Source organism: Nuphar pumila, chromosome 6 (genome assembly GCF_984573655.1).
Source record: "Nuphar pumila chromosome 6, dmNupPumi1.hap1.1, whole genome shotgun sequence".
NCBI classification, from domain to species: Eukaryota; Viridiplantae; Streptophyta; class Magnoliopsida; order Nymphaeales; family Nymphaeaceae; genus Nuphar; species Nuphar pumila.
In genome coordinates this window covers 38,967,701-38,987,436 of record NC_143254.1, presented here as the reverse complement: position 1 = coordinate 38,987,436, position 19,736 = coordinate 38,967,701, and the positions used below count along the sequence as shown (strand labels likewise).

The 19,736-nt window shown below is 38.7% G+C and overlaps 1 protein-coding gene across 1 annotated transcript; it reads left to right on the top strand.

The window, feature by feature from the left end:
- The first annotated feature begins 17,615 nt into the window (after window positions 1-17,615).
- LOC149834682 (uncharacterized) lies at window positions 17,616-18,895 on the top strand. Its single transcript, XM_090010243.1, has 2 exons — window positions 17,616-17,871; window positions 18,700-18,895. The coding sequence occupies exons 1-2, from the start codon at window positions 17,650-17,652 to the stop codon at window positions 18,784-18,786; spliced, it is 309 nt and encodes a 102-aa protein (XP_089866369.1). The 5' UTR covers window positions 17,616-17,649; the 3' UTR covers window positions 18,787-18,895.
- Window positions 18,896-19,736: the final 841 nt, after the last annotated feature.

Here is a 19,736-nt window from a genome sequence, read left to right as displayed (position 1 = left end):
TTCATATCATCAACTTGTTTTTTGAGGATCCACCATATAGTTACTGGAAGCTTCTTGCTATATGGCGTAACTTCACTTTCCCAAAAGGATGGAAAGCTTTGAGAAACTTGCTTCCCTTTAGTGAGAAGCTCACTTCCTTTTTGTTTCTCAAACTGACTCCTTTCCACTTCCTTAACGTTTTTCCTTTTCCTTATTGTCACTTCTCACTTATCTCTTTATGTAATACTTGATAATTTTCATAAATTTTGCTTAAATATAAATATCAAATGAAATGAATATTTTTTATGACTTGTTTTATGATTTTAGAATGCACGGTTGCGACCACATCAAAATTCCGAAAAGAACTCAAGTGTTCCTCAAAAAAATATAGCTTGCATGCTCTTGAAATTCACCCAAAAAGTTCAAAAATAAAAAAGTCATTTTATAAATGTCACAGGAATATCTATGACCAGAGGGTCATATCCATCCATCCACATGTTGACTAATCTCAGTCAAACACTATTTATAATTTTATATAAAAGAAAAACATATAATAATAATAAATATTATAGTTAAAAATATATTTTGTTGGAATGTATGTGGATCTAATTGGGGAAACTAGACCCCAACTAATCTGGTTAGCCCTCTACCTAACCAGACCTGATATGGTTGGGCACACAAAAGCTATGGATCTGGATCTACCCAAGATCCAGATTCATTATCCACACCTTGCGGGAAGCACGCCAATTTTGCTCCCACCTAATTCACCACCTTCACATGGCGACCTTGAGGTCTCCTCTTTGCCCTATAAATAGGAGGGAACCCCTCTTGTTTTCTTTACTTCACGATAGCCTCACTCCCTCTCCTTCCATCTTCTTCACCATCTTTTCATCTCCCTTTCTTTTTTTGCCTTCCACCGTGGTCCTGCTAGACTCGCCTTGCACTCCAGCCACCTTGTTACCCGCTCCTTGGCCGGCCACCACCCTTCTCAACTCACAAGTTAATGTGGATATCGGTAAGGGTGGATATGATATATGATGATCCAATTTCATAAACCCGCCAAGTTAAAACCCACCCTTCAGCTAGGATGTGCAACGGGCCGGGCGGACGATTGACCAAGCCGACACAGCCCACCATGGGCCAGGTTTGGGTCAAGGTTTTAGGCTTGGGCCCATTATCTACAGGCCTGAAACCCAGCTTGTTATATACATTGACCGGGTCTGGTCAGCCCGCAGGCTAATGGGCCTGAGCTATTATTAATTATTCATAATATAAAAATAAAAAATAATAATTAATTGCATAATAACTTGGTAACTATTTTTATTTACCTAATTAGTTGCATTAATTTTATGAAAACTAGAAAGATAATTAGTTTGATACATGAAAACTTGTTAATTATTTATTATTTACCTAATTAGCTGCACTAATTAGTTGGGTTTTGACCGGCCCTTCACATTGGGCCAATGAGCCAGGTCATGGGCTGCTCTTCAAACCCACGCTCGTTAAGAACCGGGCCAAAGCCCACCCCATTAGTAAACGGGCCAGGCCATCTCCGGGCCGAGCCACACATAAAGCCCGGTAGGCCGAGCTCTAAATGGGCTCAAGCCGGGCCGGCCCCATGCCCACCCCTACCTTCAGCTGCCCCCCTCAACCACCTTCGGGCAGTTAAAACCTTTCAGCCAGCCCCCTCGACCATAATGGAGTCTGCCGTTTTTTTTTTCCTCCTTCATAATTGCTGCTTTAACCATGTGCAAGGGGGGACACACATATTGAACTCTTGATGTTGTTCAATTTGAATGCCTTGAGCCAACTCAGTAGGTGCAAGGAGTCTTTGGTGAAGACTTTTGTCAGTGTTGGTGTATCAAACTTGAAAAAATTGCAATCATTTCCCTCTTTGCCTTCGTAATGAAGCATGTCAATGGATCGGATTTTATCTTATATTCAGACTGAATTGGACTGTATTTAGTTGCATTTGGTAAGCCAAGACCATGCCCGATTATAATTGGATGCAAATGTGGTTCCAATTTGTTACCGAATCTGACGAATATCCAAACCCATTTACATGAAAAAAAACAGATTTATCATGAGCTATTCACTACTCGAATCCGATTAACCAACATCCGATTAGTTGGATATATGATATTGGTCACATCCCATCCGAATCCGAACCCACAACCCTACTCATAATCTGACAAATTTGGTGCACACGGAAACTTTTCTCTTTGTCTCTCAACTTTAAATTCCACCATTGAGTAATAGTGAAGGGTGTGCGGCTGGTCAATGAAGCCAGAAGAGCAGCTGGCACACGCTTGGCCTGTCGACATACAAAATAGTGCAAAGCAGATTGTTTCAATAATCCTTCATGTGGTTTAGAAATGGCTGAGCAGGGCCCAGTCTGAAGTGGTTCGAAGAAGCATCAAGGTCCACCAGCTAGTGACAACACCAGCTTGGTTTCGAGTATGGTCCATGTTGCTATTTTTCTAACAAATGGACGAGCACCACTTGCACTAAAAGACATTGAAATGATCTGCGTGTATCTAAAGAAATATTCTCCTATGGCCAAACTCTTGCCTAGTGATAGGGCTGTTAAACCAGCCAAAGGAACCCAGCTTGGCCTGAGGGCAAGCTCGGCTTGCTCAAGCTGAATCAGTGGTGGAGCTCAGGCTTGTGAAAAGTCAAGCTGGAGCTCTCTTGTTAGTAAAGCTGGAAAACGAGATGAGCCACTTGTGGCTTGGCTCATGTCCGGCTCATAAAGACACTACAAGAAATCTGTGGATTAGCGACGATTGTAATCCAACGCAAATCTGTCGCTGAACAGTTTAGCGACAGATAACTGACGTCACAATTTCTTAGTCGCTAATTAGCGACAAAAATATCTTTTGCTACTTCCGTCACTAAATTGTGATGAATTAGTGAATGCCATAATTCATCGCAAGGCCGTCATTAATCCGCATAAATTTGGTTTTGCAACAGATACACATTCATCGCTATTGTAGCGACAGAATTGGGACGGATTACAATCTGTCGCAAAACATCGATCAATTCAGTTTTTCGACGGATAAATATCCGTCCCTAATCCATCGCTAAAATGGAGGCCAATAATAATTAGCAACAAATAATATTCATCGCTAATCCGTTGTAAAAAAATTATTTTTTTTAAAGAGTATTTAAAATATAAATATCGAGAAAATTTTTCTCGTTATATAATTTATATATCATGTGTATAAAAAACAAAGTACACATAAAAAATACATATACAAAGCAGCTGAAACAAATTTAACACAAGATACACGGTGAAAAAATTTATCGATCCACTATAATCCTCGCAAAGTTCTAATTATTTACAAAGAGTTTCTTTTGAAACAACAAGAAGGTACAACAAATTCAACACATGAATCTAATCATCGCCAAAAATCTGAGCATCATCTTCTTTATTGTCTCGATCTACCCCTTCATCCATGCCTCCATCAGCTCCTCTACACAGATTATCCCCAGCATCCTACAAGAGAAAGGAAAGGTTAGTATTGATAAACAAAATATAATAAAATAAATTATATGCAATGCACCTAATCTAAGGCAATCAAAGTAACATGAATGAATTACACATAGACTAGCTAGCAATAAAGTGAAGGACATTAGTAGAATTCAGATATGTGTTCTAAGGCTGAAAAAAAAAATTCATAGTGATTCAATCATACAGATATGTGTTCTAAGGTTGTCAAAAAAATATCATAGTGATTCAAGCATGCATATATGTGTTATAAGGCTATCAAATAAATGTCTTTTGTATCACAATCATGCTTATATGTGTTCTAATGTTGTAAAAAAACTCTTATAGTGATTCAATTATGCATATATGTATTCTAAGGTTTTCAAAAAACTTTCATAGTGATTCAAGCATGCATATATGTGTTCTAAGGCAGTCAAACAATTTCATAGTGATGAAATCATGCTTATATATGTGTTCTAAGGTTGTCAAAAACTTTCATAGTGATTCAATCATGCATATATGTGTTATAAGACAGTAAAAAAACTTTCATAGTGAATAAATCATGCTTATATGTGTTCTAATGTTGTCAAAAAACTTTTATATTGATTCAATCATGCATATATGTGTTATAAGGCAGTCAAAAACTTTCATAGTGATGAAATCATGCTTATATATGTTCTAATGTTGTCAAAAAACTCTCATAGTGCATCAAGCACGCATATTTGTGTTCTAAGGTTGTCAAAAACTTTCATAGTGATGAAATCATGCTTATATGTGTTCTAATGTTGTAAAAAAACTCTCATAGTGATTCAATCATGCATATATGTGTTCAAAGGTTGTCAAAAAACTTTCATAGTGATTCAATCATGCATATATGTGTTATAAGGCAGTAAAAAAACTTTCATAGTGATGGAATCATGCTTATATGTGTTCTAATGTTATAAAAAAACTTTCATAGTGATGGAATCATGCTTATATGTGTTCTAATGTTATAAAAAAACTTTCATAGTGATTCAATCATGCGTATATGTGTTATAAGACAGTTAAAAACTTTTATAGTGATGAAATCATGCTTATATGTATTCATATGTTGTCAAAAAACTCACATAGTGCTTCAAGCATGCATATTTGTGTTCTAAGGTTGTCAAAAACTTTCATAGTGATGAAATCATGCTTATATTTATTCTAATGTTGTCAAAAAACTCTCATAGTGATTCAATCATGCATATATGTGTTCAAAGGTTGCCAAAAAACTTTCATAGTGATTCAATCATGCATATATGTGTTATAAGACAGTAAAAAAACTTTCATAGTGATGTAATCATGCTTATATGTGTTCTAATATTGTCAAAAAACTTTCATAGTGATTCAATCATACTTATATGTGTTCTAATGTTGTAAAAAAACTTTCATAGTGATTCAATCATGCATATATGTGTTATAAGACAATAAAAAACTTTCATAGTGATGAAATCATGCTTATATGTGTTCTAATGTTGTCAAAAAACTCTCATAGTGCTTCAAGCATGCATATTTATGTTCTAAAGTTGTCAAAAACTTTGATAGTGATGAAATCATGCTTATATGTGTTCTAATATTGTCAAAAAACTCTCATATTGATTCAATCATGCATATATGTATTCAAAGGTTGTCAAAAAACTTTCATAGTGATTCAATCATGCATATATGTGTTATAAGGCAGTCAAAAAACTTTCATAGTGATGGAATCATGCTTATATCTGTTTTAATGTTGTCAAAAAACTTTTATAGTGATTCAATCATGCATATATGTGTTATAAGGCAGTCAAAAACTTTCATAGTGATGAAAGCATACTTATATGTGTTCTAATGTTGTCAAAAAACTCTCATAGTGCTTCAAGCATGCATATTTGTGTTCTAAGGTTGTCAAAAAGTTTCATAGTGATGAAATTATGCTTATATGTATTCTAATGTTGTCAAAAAACTCTCATAGTGATTCAATCATGCATATATGTATTCAAAGGTTGTAAAAAAACTTTCATAGTGATTCAATCATGCATATATGTGTTATAGGGTAGTAAAAAAACTTTCATAGTGATCGAATCATGCTCATATGTGTTATAATGTTGTCAAAAAACTTTCATAGTGATGGAATCATGCTCATATGTGTTATAAGGTAGTCAAAAAACTTTCATAGTGATGAAATCATGCTTATATGTGTTCTATTATTGTCAAAAAACTCTCATAGCGCTTCAATCAAGTATGTATGTATTTTAAGATTGTCAAAAAACTCTCATAGTGATTCAAACATGCATATATGTGTTCTAAGGTTGTCAAAAACTTTCATAGTGATGAAATCATGCTTATATGTGCTCTAATGTTGTCAAAAAACTCTCATAATGCTTCAATCAAGCATATATGTGTTCTAAGGTTGTCAAAAAACTCTCATAGTGATTCAAGCATGCATATATGTGTTCTAAGGTTGTCAAAAACTTTCATAGTGATGAAATCATGCTTATATGTGTTCTAATATTGTCAAAAAACTCTCATACTGTTTTAATCAAACATATATATGTTCTAAGATTGTCAAAAAACTCTCATAGTGATTCAAGCATGCATATATGTGTTCTAAGGTTGTCAAAAACTTTCATAGTGATGGAATCATGCTTATATGTGTTCTAATATTGTCAAAACACTTTCATAGTGATTCAATCATGCATATATGTGTTATAAGGTAGTAAAAAACTTTTATAGTGATGAAATCATACTCATATGTGATGAAATCATACATATACTAGCTTAAAATATAATGACATGAAACAAATGACAGGACTTTCATACTTGATAGGCACCTACAGACGAAGTTCTCCTGTTCTGAAAAAAGTTGCATAACTTATTACAGACAACGTCGAAAATTGCTTCATGTAAATAGTCACGCATTATGTCCTTAACAAGTTGGCGGATACCATCCCAAGAATTAGCTGAGTCAATTGGACGCTTGGAGTTGATGCTAATGGGAGAACTCTGAGAGCCTTGGCTGGAGGAGGCAACTACTAGTGTGATGTTCATATTACTCCCAAACCTGAACACACGACCCTTTTTTGGTTCACCGGTTGCAGTCACTTATGCTGCATGATCAAAAGGCGGATGCTGAGTGGAGTCATCGCCATATCACTCTACCATCTATTGCTCGTATGACTCCTACAAAGTAATGATTATAGTATGAATTAATAATTAAGAATAAAAATATTCATGGTAGCTTGTATATTACAATGTTTATTAATATAATAAATATATACTGTTGTCGCTCTCGCCTTCTTTGATACAAACTCTTCCATACTTTTATATTTATGTATTTCAACAAACACATCCTTGTAAGGTACAATGCCTCCTTTTTCTGCTTCATGCGAGCTTAAATGATAAAAAAATCATTTAAAAAGTATGCAACAATACTTATGAATTTGACAATATATATATTGATGAGTTACCATTTTCTTCAGGTGGCTCCCAAAAGTCCTAGATCCATCTCTGTATAGATGGACATCGAGCATCTTCGCTCAGTTTTGTTCAGCCTTTGCTGAGCGGTTTCAAAATTCATGCCCCGCCCACTTATCGCACATTGCATCTCAAAAATTTGACATGATAGTAGGAGGGTCATGGCCCTTCCACTGCAGTGGATCATCTATCCCACCAGATGCTTTTATTGTTGTAATCTTCATATTGTGCAGCATGTCTGCAAATCGACTGGTAGCGACCTTCTGCCACACTCGTCTCGCATCCTGCTCTTTCATCGCAGTCGCGAAGCAATTCAAAGTCTACAAATAATTTCAAAAAGTTAGTAGACATGACTAACAAAAAATTAAATATGAAACGCATTAGGTATGATAAACAATTGTATACCATGAGTGAGGACCACAATCTGTCCAACACCTCCTTCGAGTACGCTTTCCATTGAGTGATCGGTCCTAGATGCGTGATCTTGTCTTTATCATGTCAAAGTTTATTTGCACGCCATCTCATTTGTTTAGTTGTCCTCGAAGACATATACAATCATTGCAATCTAGAGGTGAGAGGGAAGTAGCAGAGCGACTTGTATGACACTTCTTTTGACCTCGTGCTACCATTGCCTCTTATCTTTGGCTTGAACCGAGGATGCCCACATGACGAATATGATATGCTATTTTCTTGATCTTTGAAATACATGTAGTGATTTGGAGAAGCATCTATCTTTTGATACCCTATACCTAAAGCGTTGACCATCACCTTCGCATGATAGAAATTTTATGACAATTTTTCATCTTTGGGCAACATACTCTTCACAATAAAGCACAGACGATCAAAACAAGATTGACTCAAATTATACTCGAACTTTAAATTCATTAGTTGAAAAACTGCATACAAGATAATGTGACTCTCACAACCATTCCAAAGTGGCTCATCAGCATCTCTAAGTAAATCATAAAATCTACTAGTTGCATCGTTTGCTGCTTCTTCCTCTACCCCAGTTGGTACATCACTAGAACCCATAGCAGAACTCAGTTTTGGTCCTGCGGCATCAAATATTAAATCTATATATGGATTATCGTGCACCACATCCACCCGTGCATCAAAATTGTTCCAAATTTTTTTACCATGAAGCATTCAATTTTGATAATTACTCACAAAGCCCTTCTTGTATAGGTGATGTCTAACGCCATGAGGTTCTATAAATCGATTGTTCTTACATATCGTGCAGGGGCACTTGATCCGACCTGTGGGATCTACTGTACTGACACTTGCCATTGCAAATTCAATAAAACTGTCAACACCATCCATATATTCAAGCGATACCTTATTGTCAACTATTCTATGATACATCCATTCACGGTTTGCAGCCATTTTGTCCTATGATGTTATAGATATTATCCTAACCAGTTAAAAGAGAATCATAAGAATGCTATGATGAAGAAAATATATAATTTATCATGCATTCATGGTGGATGTAATGATTTGATATATCACACACACACACACACACATATATATATATATATATATATATATATATATATATGATGTCATTCAATCACAAGAACTATGATGCATGCATTGATAACTTAATATTTTCATGTGCAAAACCATTCATTTGAAGCATTGATAAATTATCATTCATTTTCATGTGCAAACCCATTCATAACACGATACATTCATTTGAAACATGTTTTCATGATACAATTTCATATGGAAGGCATAATCAAATTGAAAATAACTTCATGCAAGCATGAATACATTCACATCAAACATTGCAATACATTCAAATCATTCATATCAAAACAATGTCAAACATATATCTGCAGCAAACACACTCCAATATCCCGCTAACTACTATCATGACTAGCATAGAATCCGAACTCCAAAAATAAGAGCACTTCTATTTTCTTACATTAAAATCATTCTCAACATGATCTCCGAACTTCATCAAAGCAGTCCTAGATATCCACAACTAAGTGAGTGTGTGAACAAAAGATTATTGCATCCAAGAAATTAAATAACCTGTGATGCGCTTGCATCACTTACCACGGGTATTTACCCGATTTGCATGTTATTGCCTTTCTATTTTTTTTATTTCTTTTTGCATTGCATTTTTAGCCGCATGCGATGCTTAGCACTAAATATCGTGCAATTAGCTCATCTACGCACCTCTAAAGCACATTTATATGTGAGAGGGGTAGCAACTCATCAAGAGGCGGCAGGGGCTCCGCCACTGCCTGACAGAGAGAGAGAGATGTAATATACCTGCAAACTCACCGATGAAGGGGATCCGATCGCGGGTTGGCTGCAGAGCGAGGCAGAGGCTGGGGTTACATCGAGCGAGCAAGGTAAGAAAGGGCAAGAGAGGGGCAGGGGAATCAACCCCTCCTAGAAATAAAAGAGGGGCAGGGGCATCAGCCCCTGCCAGAAATAAAAAGAGGGGCAGAGGCATCGACCCGTGCCGAAAATAAAAGAGGGGCAGGGGCCTATGGCCATTGTCGGACCAAGAAGAAAAAGGGGGGGGGGGGGGGACAGGGACCAAAGGCCCCTATGGCTCTTGAAAAGTAGGAGGCAAGGGTCGATGGCCCCTGCTGGACCAAGAAGAAAAAGGGGGGGGGGGGTCCCGACCCCTTCCGATGGGTGATAGAGGGTAGAGAGAGAGAGAGAGAGAGAGAGAGAGAGAGAGAGAGAGAGAGAGAGAGAGAGAGAGAGAGAAGGGAAGGGAGGGAACGTACCTGAGGGAAAAGGTCACCGATGTCGGCAGACGAGCAAGAGGGAAGGAGAGAGGAGACGAGCAAGAGAGGGCGAGAGAAAGGTCGGATGACCAATGAGGTGGTGCCGACGAAGCTGCCAGAGAGGGAGGCGATCGTCGGAAGGGGGAGAAGGAGGGCGAGCAACGGAGCGAGAGAAAGAGCAGGGGTGTGCGATGAACGAAACAAAAAGAGAAAAGAAAGGGGGCTCGCATTAGGGTTTTACGAGAAATTTAGCGATGGTAAAATTCTATCGCAAATGCCATCGCCAATTGGCGACGGAGTAGCGACGAAAAAATGGTGTCGCTCATCTGTCGCGAAGTTGCGACAGAGTGTGAGATGAAATTTTTCTGTCGCTAATCCGTCGCAAATTTGCGACGACATTTGCGACAATTTTTTTTTGTCGCTAATTCTACAGCTAATTCCAATTTTAGGGACGGATAGTTTTCTCTCGCTAATCCGTCGCAACTTTGCAACGGATTATTTCTATCATAAATTTCTGTCGCTAAATGACATTTTCTTGTAGTGAGATCTCATCTGAACTCATGAAATAGCACTACAAGAAAATAGGTTGTTAGCGACGGACGTTAGCGACGGAAAGATTCCGTCGCTAGTTAGCGACGGATTGGCGAGCGACAAATATTCGTCGCTATTATCACTGAATCTTAAGAAAGTAGCGACGGAAGATAGTCCGTCGCCTAGTCCGTCGCTAATTAGCGACGGATGTTGCGACAGATTGTTTTGTCGGTACGATCGCACCATTTACCGACGACGTTAGCGACGGAAACTAGTCCGTCGCTAACTAGCGACGGATGTGGCGACAGAATATAATCCGTCGCTATTTTCGTGAATTTGATTTTACGTTGGCTTAGCGACGGAATTAATCCGTCGCTAAGCCGTCGCTAACTTTCGAATAACCCTAATCCCAACCAGGTTTTCCTTTTCTTCTTTCGCTGCTCCTGCGCCGGTCCCGCTCCCGCCGTTCGCCGGTCCCGCTCCCGCCGTTCGCCGGTCCCGCCGTTCGCCGGTCCCACCGTCCGCCGGTCCCACCGTCCGCTGGTCCCACCGTTCGCCGCCCGGAGAAAGGTAACGCCCTCCCCCTCCCGTTTCCGGCAAGGGGTTAACCCCCTGCCGGAAAACGCAGGGGGTTAACCCCCTGCCGGAAACGGCAGGGGGTTAACCCCCTGCGTGCCGTTTCCGGCAGGGGGTTAACCCCCTCCCGGTTCACACAGGGGGTTAACCCCCTCCCGGTTCACACAGGGGGTTAACCCCCTGCCGTTTCCGGCAGGGGGTTAACCCCCGTTTTCACACAGGGGGTTAACCCCCTACCGTTTCTGGCAGGGGGTTAACCCCCTCCCGGTTCACATAGGGGGTTAACCCCCTGCCGTTTCCGGCAGGGGGTTAACCCCCATTTTCATGCAGAGGGTTAACCCCCTGCCGTTTCTGGCAGGGGGTTAACCTCCTCCCGGTTCACACAGGGGGTTAACCCCCTGTCGTTTCCGGCAGGGGGTTAACCCCCGTTTTGACGTAAGGGGTTAACCCCCTGCCGTTTTCGGCAGGGGGTTAACCCCCTTCCGGTTCACGCAGGGGGTTAACCCCCATTTTCACGCAGGGGGTTAACCCCCTGCCATTTCCGGCAGGGGGTTAACCCCCTCCCGGTTCACAGGGGGTTAACCCCCTCCCGTTTTTGGCAGGGGGTTAACCCCCTTCCGGAAAACGGAGGGGGTTAACCCCCGCGTTTTTCGGCAGAGGGTTAACCCCCGCGTTTTCCGGAAGGGGGTTAACCCCCTGCATTTTTCGGCAGAGGACCCTTGCCCCTTGCCTTTCCGGTAGGGGGTCGACCCGGGCAGGGGGTCGACCCCCTGTCGGAACAGCAGGGGAGTCGACCCCTTGTCAGAACAGTTTTTTTTCCGTGGTGACTTCATTTTAAAAAATTGTTTTTTTGTGCAGATTTCTCAACGGAACCAACTCGTGCTCGGCCACCTGTGGTAAGTAAATGACAAAAACAATGCAAATCGGGTAAATACCCGTGGTGAGTAAGTGATGCAAACGTATCACATGTTATTTAATTTATTGAATGCAGCACTTTATTGTTCACACACTCACTTAGTTGTTGATATCTAGGACTGCTTTGTTGGAGTTCGGAGATCATGCTGAGCATGATTTTAATGTAGAAATATGGAAGTGTTCTTATTTTTGGAGTACGGAGTCCATGCTAAGCATGGTAGTAGTTAGTGAGATATTGAAGTGTGTTTGCTGCAGGTACATGTTTGCCATTTATTTGATATGAATGATTATGATGTATTGCAATATTTGATGTAATTGTATCCATGCTTGCATGTAGTTACTTTCAATTTGATTTTGACTTCCATGTTAAATTTTATAATAAAAGCATGCTTCAAATGATTGTATCATGTCATTAATAGTTTGCACATGAAAATATTAAGTTATCAATGCATGCATCAAAATTCTTGTTATTGTTTGACATAGTATATTGCATGATAAATTTGATATTTTCTTCATCGTCGCATTCTGATTGTTTTTTTCTTAATTCGTTAGGATACTATTCGTAACATCATACGACAGAATGACTGCAAACCGTGAATGGATGTACCGTAGGATAGTGGACAATGAGTTATCGCATGAATATATGGATGGTGTCGATAGTTTTATTGAATTTGCAACGGCGAGTGTCAGTACGGTAGATCCCACAGGTCGGATTAGGTGTCCCTGCAAGATTTGTAAGAATAATCGATTTGTAGAACCTCATGGCGTTAGACATCACCTATACAGGAAGGGTTTTGTGAGTGATTATCAGAACTGGGCGTTTCATGGAGAAGAATTTAGAAACGATTTTGATGCACGGGTGAATGTGGTGCACGATAATCCATATACGAATTTGATATTTGATGCTGCAGGAACAGAATTGGGTTCTGCTATGAGTTCTAGTGATGTAAGAACTGTCGTAGATGAAGAATCACCAAACGATGCAGCTAGTAGATTTTATGATTTACTTAAAGATGCTGATGAGCCACTTTGGAACGGTTGTGAGAGTCACACTATCTTGTCTGCAGTTCTTCAACTAATGAATTTGAAGTCCGAGTATAATTTGAGTCAATCATGTTTTGACCGTTTGTGCATGATTGTGAAGAGTATGTTGCCTAAAGATGAGAAATTGCCACAAAATTTCTATCGTGCGAAAGTTATGGTCAACGCTCTAGGTATGGGTTACAAAAAGATTGATGCTTGTCCAAATCACTGCATGTTGTATTTCAAGGAGCAGGAAAACGACATATCATGCCCGTCATGTGGGCATCCTCGGTTCAAGCCAAAGACAAGAGGCAATGGTAGCACGAGATCAAAGGAAGTTTCATACAAGTCGCTCCGCTACTTTCCTATCACTCCTAGATTGCAGCGATTGTATATGTCTTCAAAGACAGCTAAACACATGAGATGGCATGCAAATAAAGTTCGACACGATGAAAACAAGATCACGCATCCTGTTGACGCTGAAGCTTGGAAGCACTTTGATCGTACTCATCAGAACTTCGCAATGGAAGTGCGAAATGTTAGACTCGGTCTATGTACAGATGGATTTAATCCATTTGGGGGTAGATCAACTCCATACTCATGCTGGCCAGTATTTGTAACTCCATACAACCTTCCACCAAGCTTGTGTATGAAACGTCCAAATCTTTTCTTGTCTCTGTTGATCCCTGGTCCGACCTCACCTGGCCAAAATCTTGATGTATATCTAAGGCCATTGATTGATGAATTAAAAGTACTGTGGGATGACGGTGTTACCACGTATGATGCCCACAAAAAACAAAATTTCAACATGAAGGCCGCTGTTCTATGAACAATCAGTGACTTCCCTGCATATGGTATGTTATCTGGTTGGAGCACACATGGGAGGTTGGCTTGTCCGTACTGCATGGAGGATTCCAAAGCTTTTAGATTGAGGCATGGAAGGAAGCCTTGCTGGTTTGATTGCCATCGTCGATTTCTACCCAGCGATCATCCGTTCCGACGTCAAAAGAATGCATTTACAGCAGGCACAACTGAAATGGAAGGTCCATCCTCAAGATTGTCTGGCATAGAGATTTTAAGAAGATTGCGATACTTTCCAAATGTATTAACAGATGCCCGCAGTCCTACACCCTTCCGTGGATTTGGGAAGGAACACAATTGGACGAAAAAATCTATTTTTTGGGAACTACCGTATTGGCCGACCCTATTGATACGACATAATTTGAATGTGATGCATGTAGAGAAAAATGTGTTTGATAATGTGTTCAATACAGTAATGAATATTAAAGGAAAAACGAAGGATAATCCGAAGGCCCGTATGGATTTAAAATTAATATGTAAAAGACCAGAATTGGAACTCAAAGAGTATAATGGCAAAGTACTGAAACCAAAGGCGAAGTACGTGCTCGGACCTGATCAAATAAAACATGTATGTCAATGGTTGAGACAACTGAGATTTCCAGATGGATATGTCTCTAACATTGCTCGGGCTGTGAAGATTGACGATGGACAGTTATATGGGTTGAAGAGCCATGATTGTCATATCTTTATGCAACGATTGATACCCCTAGCATTCCATGATATGTTAGACAAACCTATATGGGGGGTATTGTCTGAGTTGAGCGGATTTTTCAGAACATTGTGCGCATCGGAGGTCATTGTATCAGATGTAAAGAATCTCGAGGACTCTGTCATCACCACTGTTTGTCTGTTAGAAAAGATATTTACGCCAGCATTTTTCGATGTTATGGAACATTTGATCATACATCTGCCATATGAACTAAGGGTTGGTGGCCCTGTGCAATATCGATGGATGTACCCATTTGAAAGGTATATGTTTTTTTATATTTGTCTCTTTAATGACAGATATTTAAAATTTGAAATGTATATTCTTGTCAGATGCATGTTCGACCTAAAAAAAAAGGTTCGTAATAAAGCAAGAGTAGAAGGCTCTATTTGTGAGGCGTACACTTTAGAAGAGATTTCAAATTTCTCATCTATGTACTTCGAACCTCATATTTCAACACGTTACACATGCCCGCCCCGTAACGATGATGGAGAACAAGTAACTGTAGCTGACAAGCTGTCGATATTTCAATGACTTGGGCATGCATTTGGTAGTTGCCGATCAAGGCTATTGACAGATCGAGAGCAAGATGCAGCACACATCTATATTCTTTTTAATTGTTCAGCGATCGACCCATACATCGAGTAAGTATATGTATATGCAACTCAATTATAAATCCTTTTATGTTCTATATGTGGATACATGGCTCGGTAATATAAGTATTTGTGGTTTGCAGACGATTTGATCTGGAGTTGCAAAGCAAAGTTTCACATCTCACTAATGCAGAAGTACAAAAAGAACGTGAAACTAAGTTTGTAGAGTGGTTGAAACAGTTGGTAAAGAAGCTAACATAAATTTTGTACTTATAAACAACACTAAGTTACTTAATTGATCATGATCACAATAATTGTTTATGTCTGTGCGTAGGTTCGCCATGGTGATGTTAAAGATCAAGGAATATGTGATTTAGAAAATGGTCCGACCAAAGTTGTGCAATGCTACAACGGGTATATCGTAAATGGTTATCGATTCCATACAAAAGACTACGGTATAAACAAATCAACGATAAATAGTGGCGTGTGTGTCAAGGGTAGCAGCTACGGTGAAAATGAACATGATTACTACGGTGTTATAGAGGAAATAATGGAGTTGACTTACTTAGGCATGAATAACAGGGTTACGGTATTCAAGTGTCATTGGTTTGATCCAACTGCAACAAGACTCGACAAAGCTTCAGGCATTGTGGAGGTGAATCATAAATCCAGGTTTGGAACATATGAACCATTCATATTAGCCTCGCAAGCTCAACAAGTTTATTATACTTCATATCCGAGTATAAAAAAGTCAGATAGAAATGAATGGTGGGCAGTTTGCAAGGTGAAATCCAAACTATACCCCGAGTATGATCAGTTACAAGAAGATGAGTTAGCTGAAGACAGTGATTACTATCAATCAGATGATGTCTGTGACTTCGCTTATGGTCACGATGTTGCGCATGATATGCATGTCATATCTCCATTGGCTGATGAAACATTCATAGAGGAATGTGATCCAAATGATGTACCAAGTGGATGGGCAAACAATGAAGAAGAAGAAGAAGAAGAAGAAGAAGAAGAAGAAGAAGAAGAAGAAGAAGAAGAAGAAGAAGAAGAAGAAGAAAGTCAAACTAGTGACGAGGAAGAATTCTCAAGCTAGTGAAAAAAATCTTATACTACAAACCTCTATTTAAATGCATTGTAATACTTGATGTGAGTTGTATTGCAATATTTGGTGTGAATGATTAAAAATTTTATTTCAATGTATTGTAATACTTGATACGAATGATTCGAATGCATTGTAATTTATCTGAATGTATTATAATTTATGCAATTAACGAATGATTTGAATTAGTGCAATACTTGATGTCAATGATTTGAATTATTTGAATGCATTGCAATGCTTGATGTGAATGACTTGAATGCATTGTAATACTTGATGTGAATTATTTGAATGTATTGTATGACATATGTTATTTGTTAGAATATGGTTCGTGGAGGTTATAGTGGTCGCTCATCCAGTAGTAGCCAGGCTCAACCTTCATCTTCACGGGCTCCTGTGATAGGTATATCATATAACTAATTAGATGCTTGATTAGTTCAAATGCACATTCTGAGAACTTGGTGTGTATTTTTTTACAGATGATGTTGTGCCTGTATACGACCCACCTACACCAGTTGATCGCACAAGTCAACAGCCAACACAGGAAACAGGGTCTTCACAGGCTGGCACAAGAAGACTCATTCGAATAGTGTATATCGATAATCGACCGTAAGTATTTTGTTTTCAATTATTGCATATCTTTTAAATATTTTATATTGATATTTACTGTGTAACAATTCATGTGCAGCACGAGGTTTGAGCCACAAGAAGTAGTACGGGAGATTAGGAATTCACTTCTTCAACATCTACCAGGACCAGTTGCTCAATGGAAAGAGTACCCAAAGGAGGTATTAGACAGATTGTGGTCCTCATTCATGGTATACAGTTGTTCCTCATAGTTAATGTGTTTCATATTTAATTTATTTAAGCAATGTCTACTAACTTTCTGAAAATATTTGTAGGCTTCGAATCGCTTTGCAACTACGGTGAAAGAAAATGATGCAAGGAAGGTGTGGCAGAAGGTGGCTGCCAATCGATTTGCAGACATGTTGCACACTATGAAGACTGCAGCAAAAAAAGCATCTGGCGTAGTAGATGATCCATTACTGTGGAAGGGCCATGGTCCTATTACTATCAGGAGAGATTACTGGGATGAAATGTGCGATATGTGGGCGGGAGATGCATTTAAAAATCGCTCTACGAAGGCTTCACAAAATCGATCGAAGATGCCCGAAGCCCATCTACACACAGGTGGATCTAAGACATTTGGGAGCCACCTAAAGAAAATGGTAACTCATCAATATATAATATTAATTTTATAAGTATAGTTGCAAATTTGTGTACTAAATCTTTTGTCATTTAACTTCGCAGGAAGCAGAAAAAGGAGGCAGTGTACCATATAAGGATGTGTTTGTAGAAACACATAAACGGAAGACCACGGGAGTCTTCGTATCAGAGAAGGCGAGAACGACAACGGTATGTATTAATTCTATTAATAATCATTGCAATATATATGCAAGTCATCATAATGTTATCATTAATTATTAATGAATACTTTAAACATTATTTTGTAGGAGGCATATGAGCAACAAATGGTAGAGCGATATGGTGAAGACGCTACTCAGCATCCATCATTTGATCCTACAGCATGGGTGACTGCAGCAGGTGAACCCAAAAAAGGTCGCGTGTTCGGGTTTGGGAGTAATATGAACACTTCACCAGTTATTGGTTCTTCCAGTTACGGCTCACCAACTTCTTGCGCCGACATAAGCTCCAAGCAGCCGACTATTCTTTCCGGTGATGATGTACGCGAGATCATTAATGAATCACTGAATAACTACTTCCAATACACCGTCGCCCCCTTTCTCCGAAATGAGATCAAGGCCGCTGTTCAGGATAGGGGATCTTCGATTCCAGGTCCCTCTCAGGTATAATCACATATATAGTTTTTTTGACTATCTTAAAGCACATCTGAGCATGGTAGAATCACATATAGAGTTTTTCTAGATGCCTTAGAACACATATGAACATGCTATAATCACATATTCAATTTTTTTACTGCCTTAGCACACATATGAGCATGATAGAATCACATATATATATATATATATTTAACTTTTTGTCTGTCTTAGAGCACATATGAGCATGATAGAATCACATATAAAGTTTTTTTGATTGCATTAGAACACATAAGCATGCTATAATCACATATTCAGTTTTTTTACTGCCTAAGAACACATATGAGCATATTATAATCACATATTCTGTTTTTTGACTGCCTTAGCACACATATGAACATGCTATAATAACATATAGAGTTTTTTAACTGCCTTAGAACACATATGAACATGTTATATGTCATTTATGATAGAATCACATATAAAATTTTTGGCTTTGCCTGCCTTAGAGCACATATGAGCATGCTATATTCACATATTCAATTTTTTTACTGCCTTAGCACACATACGAGCATGATCGAATCACATATATAGTTTTTTGCTTGCCTTAAAGCACATCTGAGCATGGTAGAATCACATATAGAGTTTTTTTATATGCCTTAGAACACATATGAACATGCTATAATCACATATTCAATTTTTTGACTGCCTTAGCACACATATGAGCATGATAGAATCACATATAGAGTTTTTTTATTGCCTTAGATCACACATGAGCACATGATAGAATCACATATAGTGTGTAATTTATTTCATTATATTTTGTTTATCAATACTGACTGTTCTTTTCTTGTGTAGGCTGCTAGCGATAATCAGGGTAGTGGAGCTGAAGGGACAGATAAAGACAATGAACAAGAAGACGCACAAAATCTTGGCGATGATTAGAGGACTGTGTTGAAGAAGTTCTATTTTTTTTATTTTTCCTAATTGTAATTGTTGAATTGTAAATAATTAAACTTCTTAGTTTTAAGGTGGAACGATTAATTATTATAGATACTTGTTATATGAATTTTTTTGTGTGGTTTGTTTTTTATTTACAGGAAATATAAATTGTACAGGAAATATAAATTGTACAGTTCTCCGTAATTAATTTTTAAATAAATTTTTTTTGATTTTTTTTCGTTTTTGCGACGGATTAGCGACGGATGATTCCGTCGCTATTCATATTAATCTAGCGACGGCTTAGCGACGGAATTAAATCCGTCGCCACGCCGTGGTCGCCGTTTAGTACCGGCGGATTGGCGACGGAATATAGCGCTCGTTATTCCGTCGCAATTAGCGACGGACTTGGCGACGGAATAATTCCGTCGCCAGTTAGCGTCGAAATATTCGCGACGTAAGCATACTGTCGCCGCGTTGTCGCTAATCCGTCGCTAACATGGTTAGCGACGGATTAGCGACGGATTAGCGACGAAAGGTGGTCGTCGCTAATCTACTGCTCTGTTGTAGTGTAGGCTCGACAAGCTCGAGTACGAACAACCAATGTTCATCATGGCTTGGCTTGTATAGACTTTGTTTATTAACCACATATACATTTTACTTATATTTTATATCATAGAATGAAGATGGTTGAAGTGTTCGACCTCCAAGCAATAAGTTTTAGAGTTCAAGTCCTATTGCTAAACAATTCTTTATTTTGTAAACGAGTTAGTTTGAGCTTAGCTTAGTAGGTTTAAGGTATAAATTCTATTTTTTTCAACTATATATATAGGTAGGTAGGTGCCTGATACTTTTTGTGTCTACCACGTGCCAACCAACCTTTGGAAAGATTGTTTCTATTTTTTTCTAAAATCTGACCATACAGATGTGATCTACATGCTTGATTTTGTGGGAAT

Bases quoted from the DNA above. Each gene is read 5' to 3' on its own strand.
- LOC149834682 (XM_090010243.1), top strand. From the start codon at position 17,650: ATGAACACTTCACCAGTTATTGGTTCTTCCAGTTACGGCTCACCAACT. The intron at 17,872-18,699 runs GTATAATCACAT...TTTCTTGTGTAG, and splicing joins CGATTCCAGGTCCCTCTCAG to GCTGCTAGCGATAATCAGGG.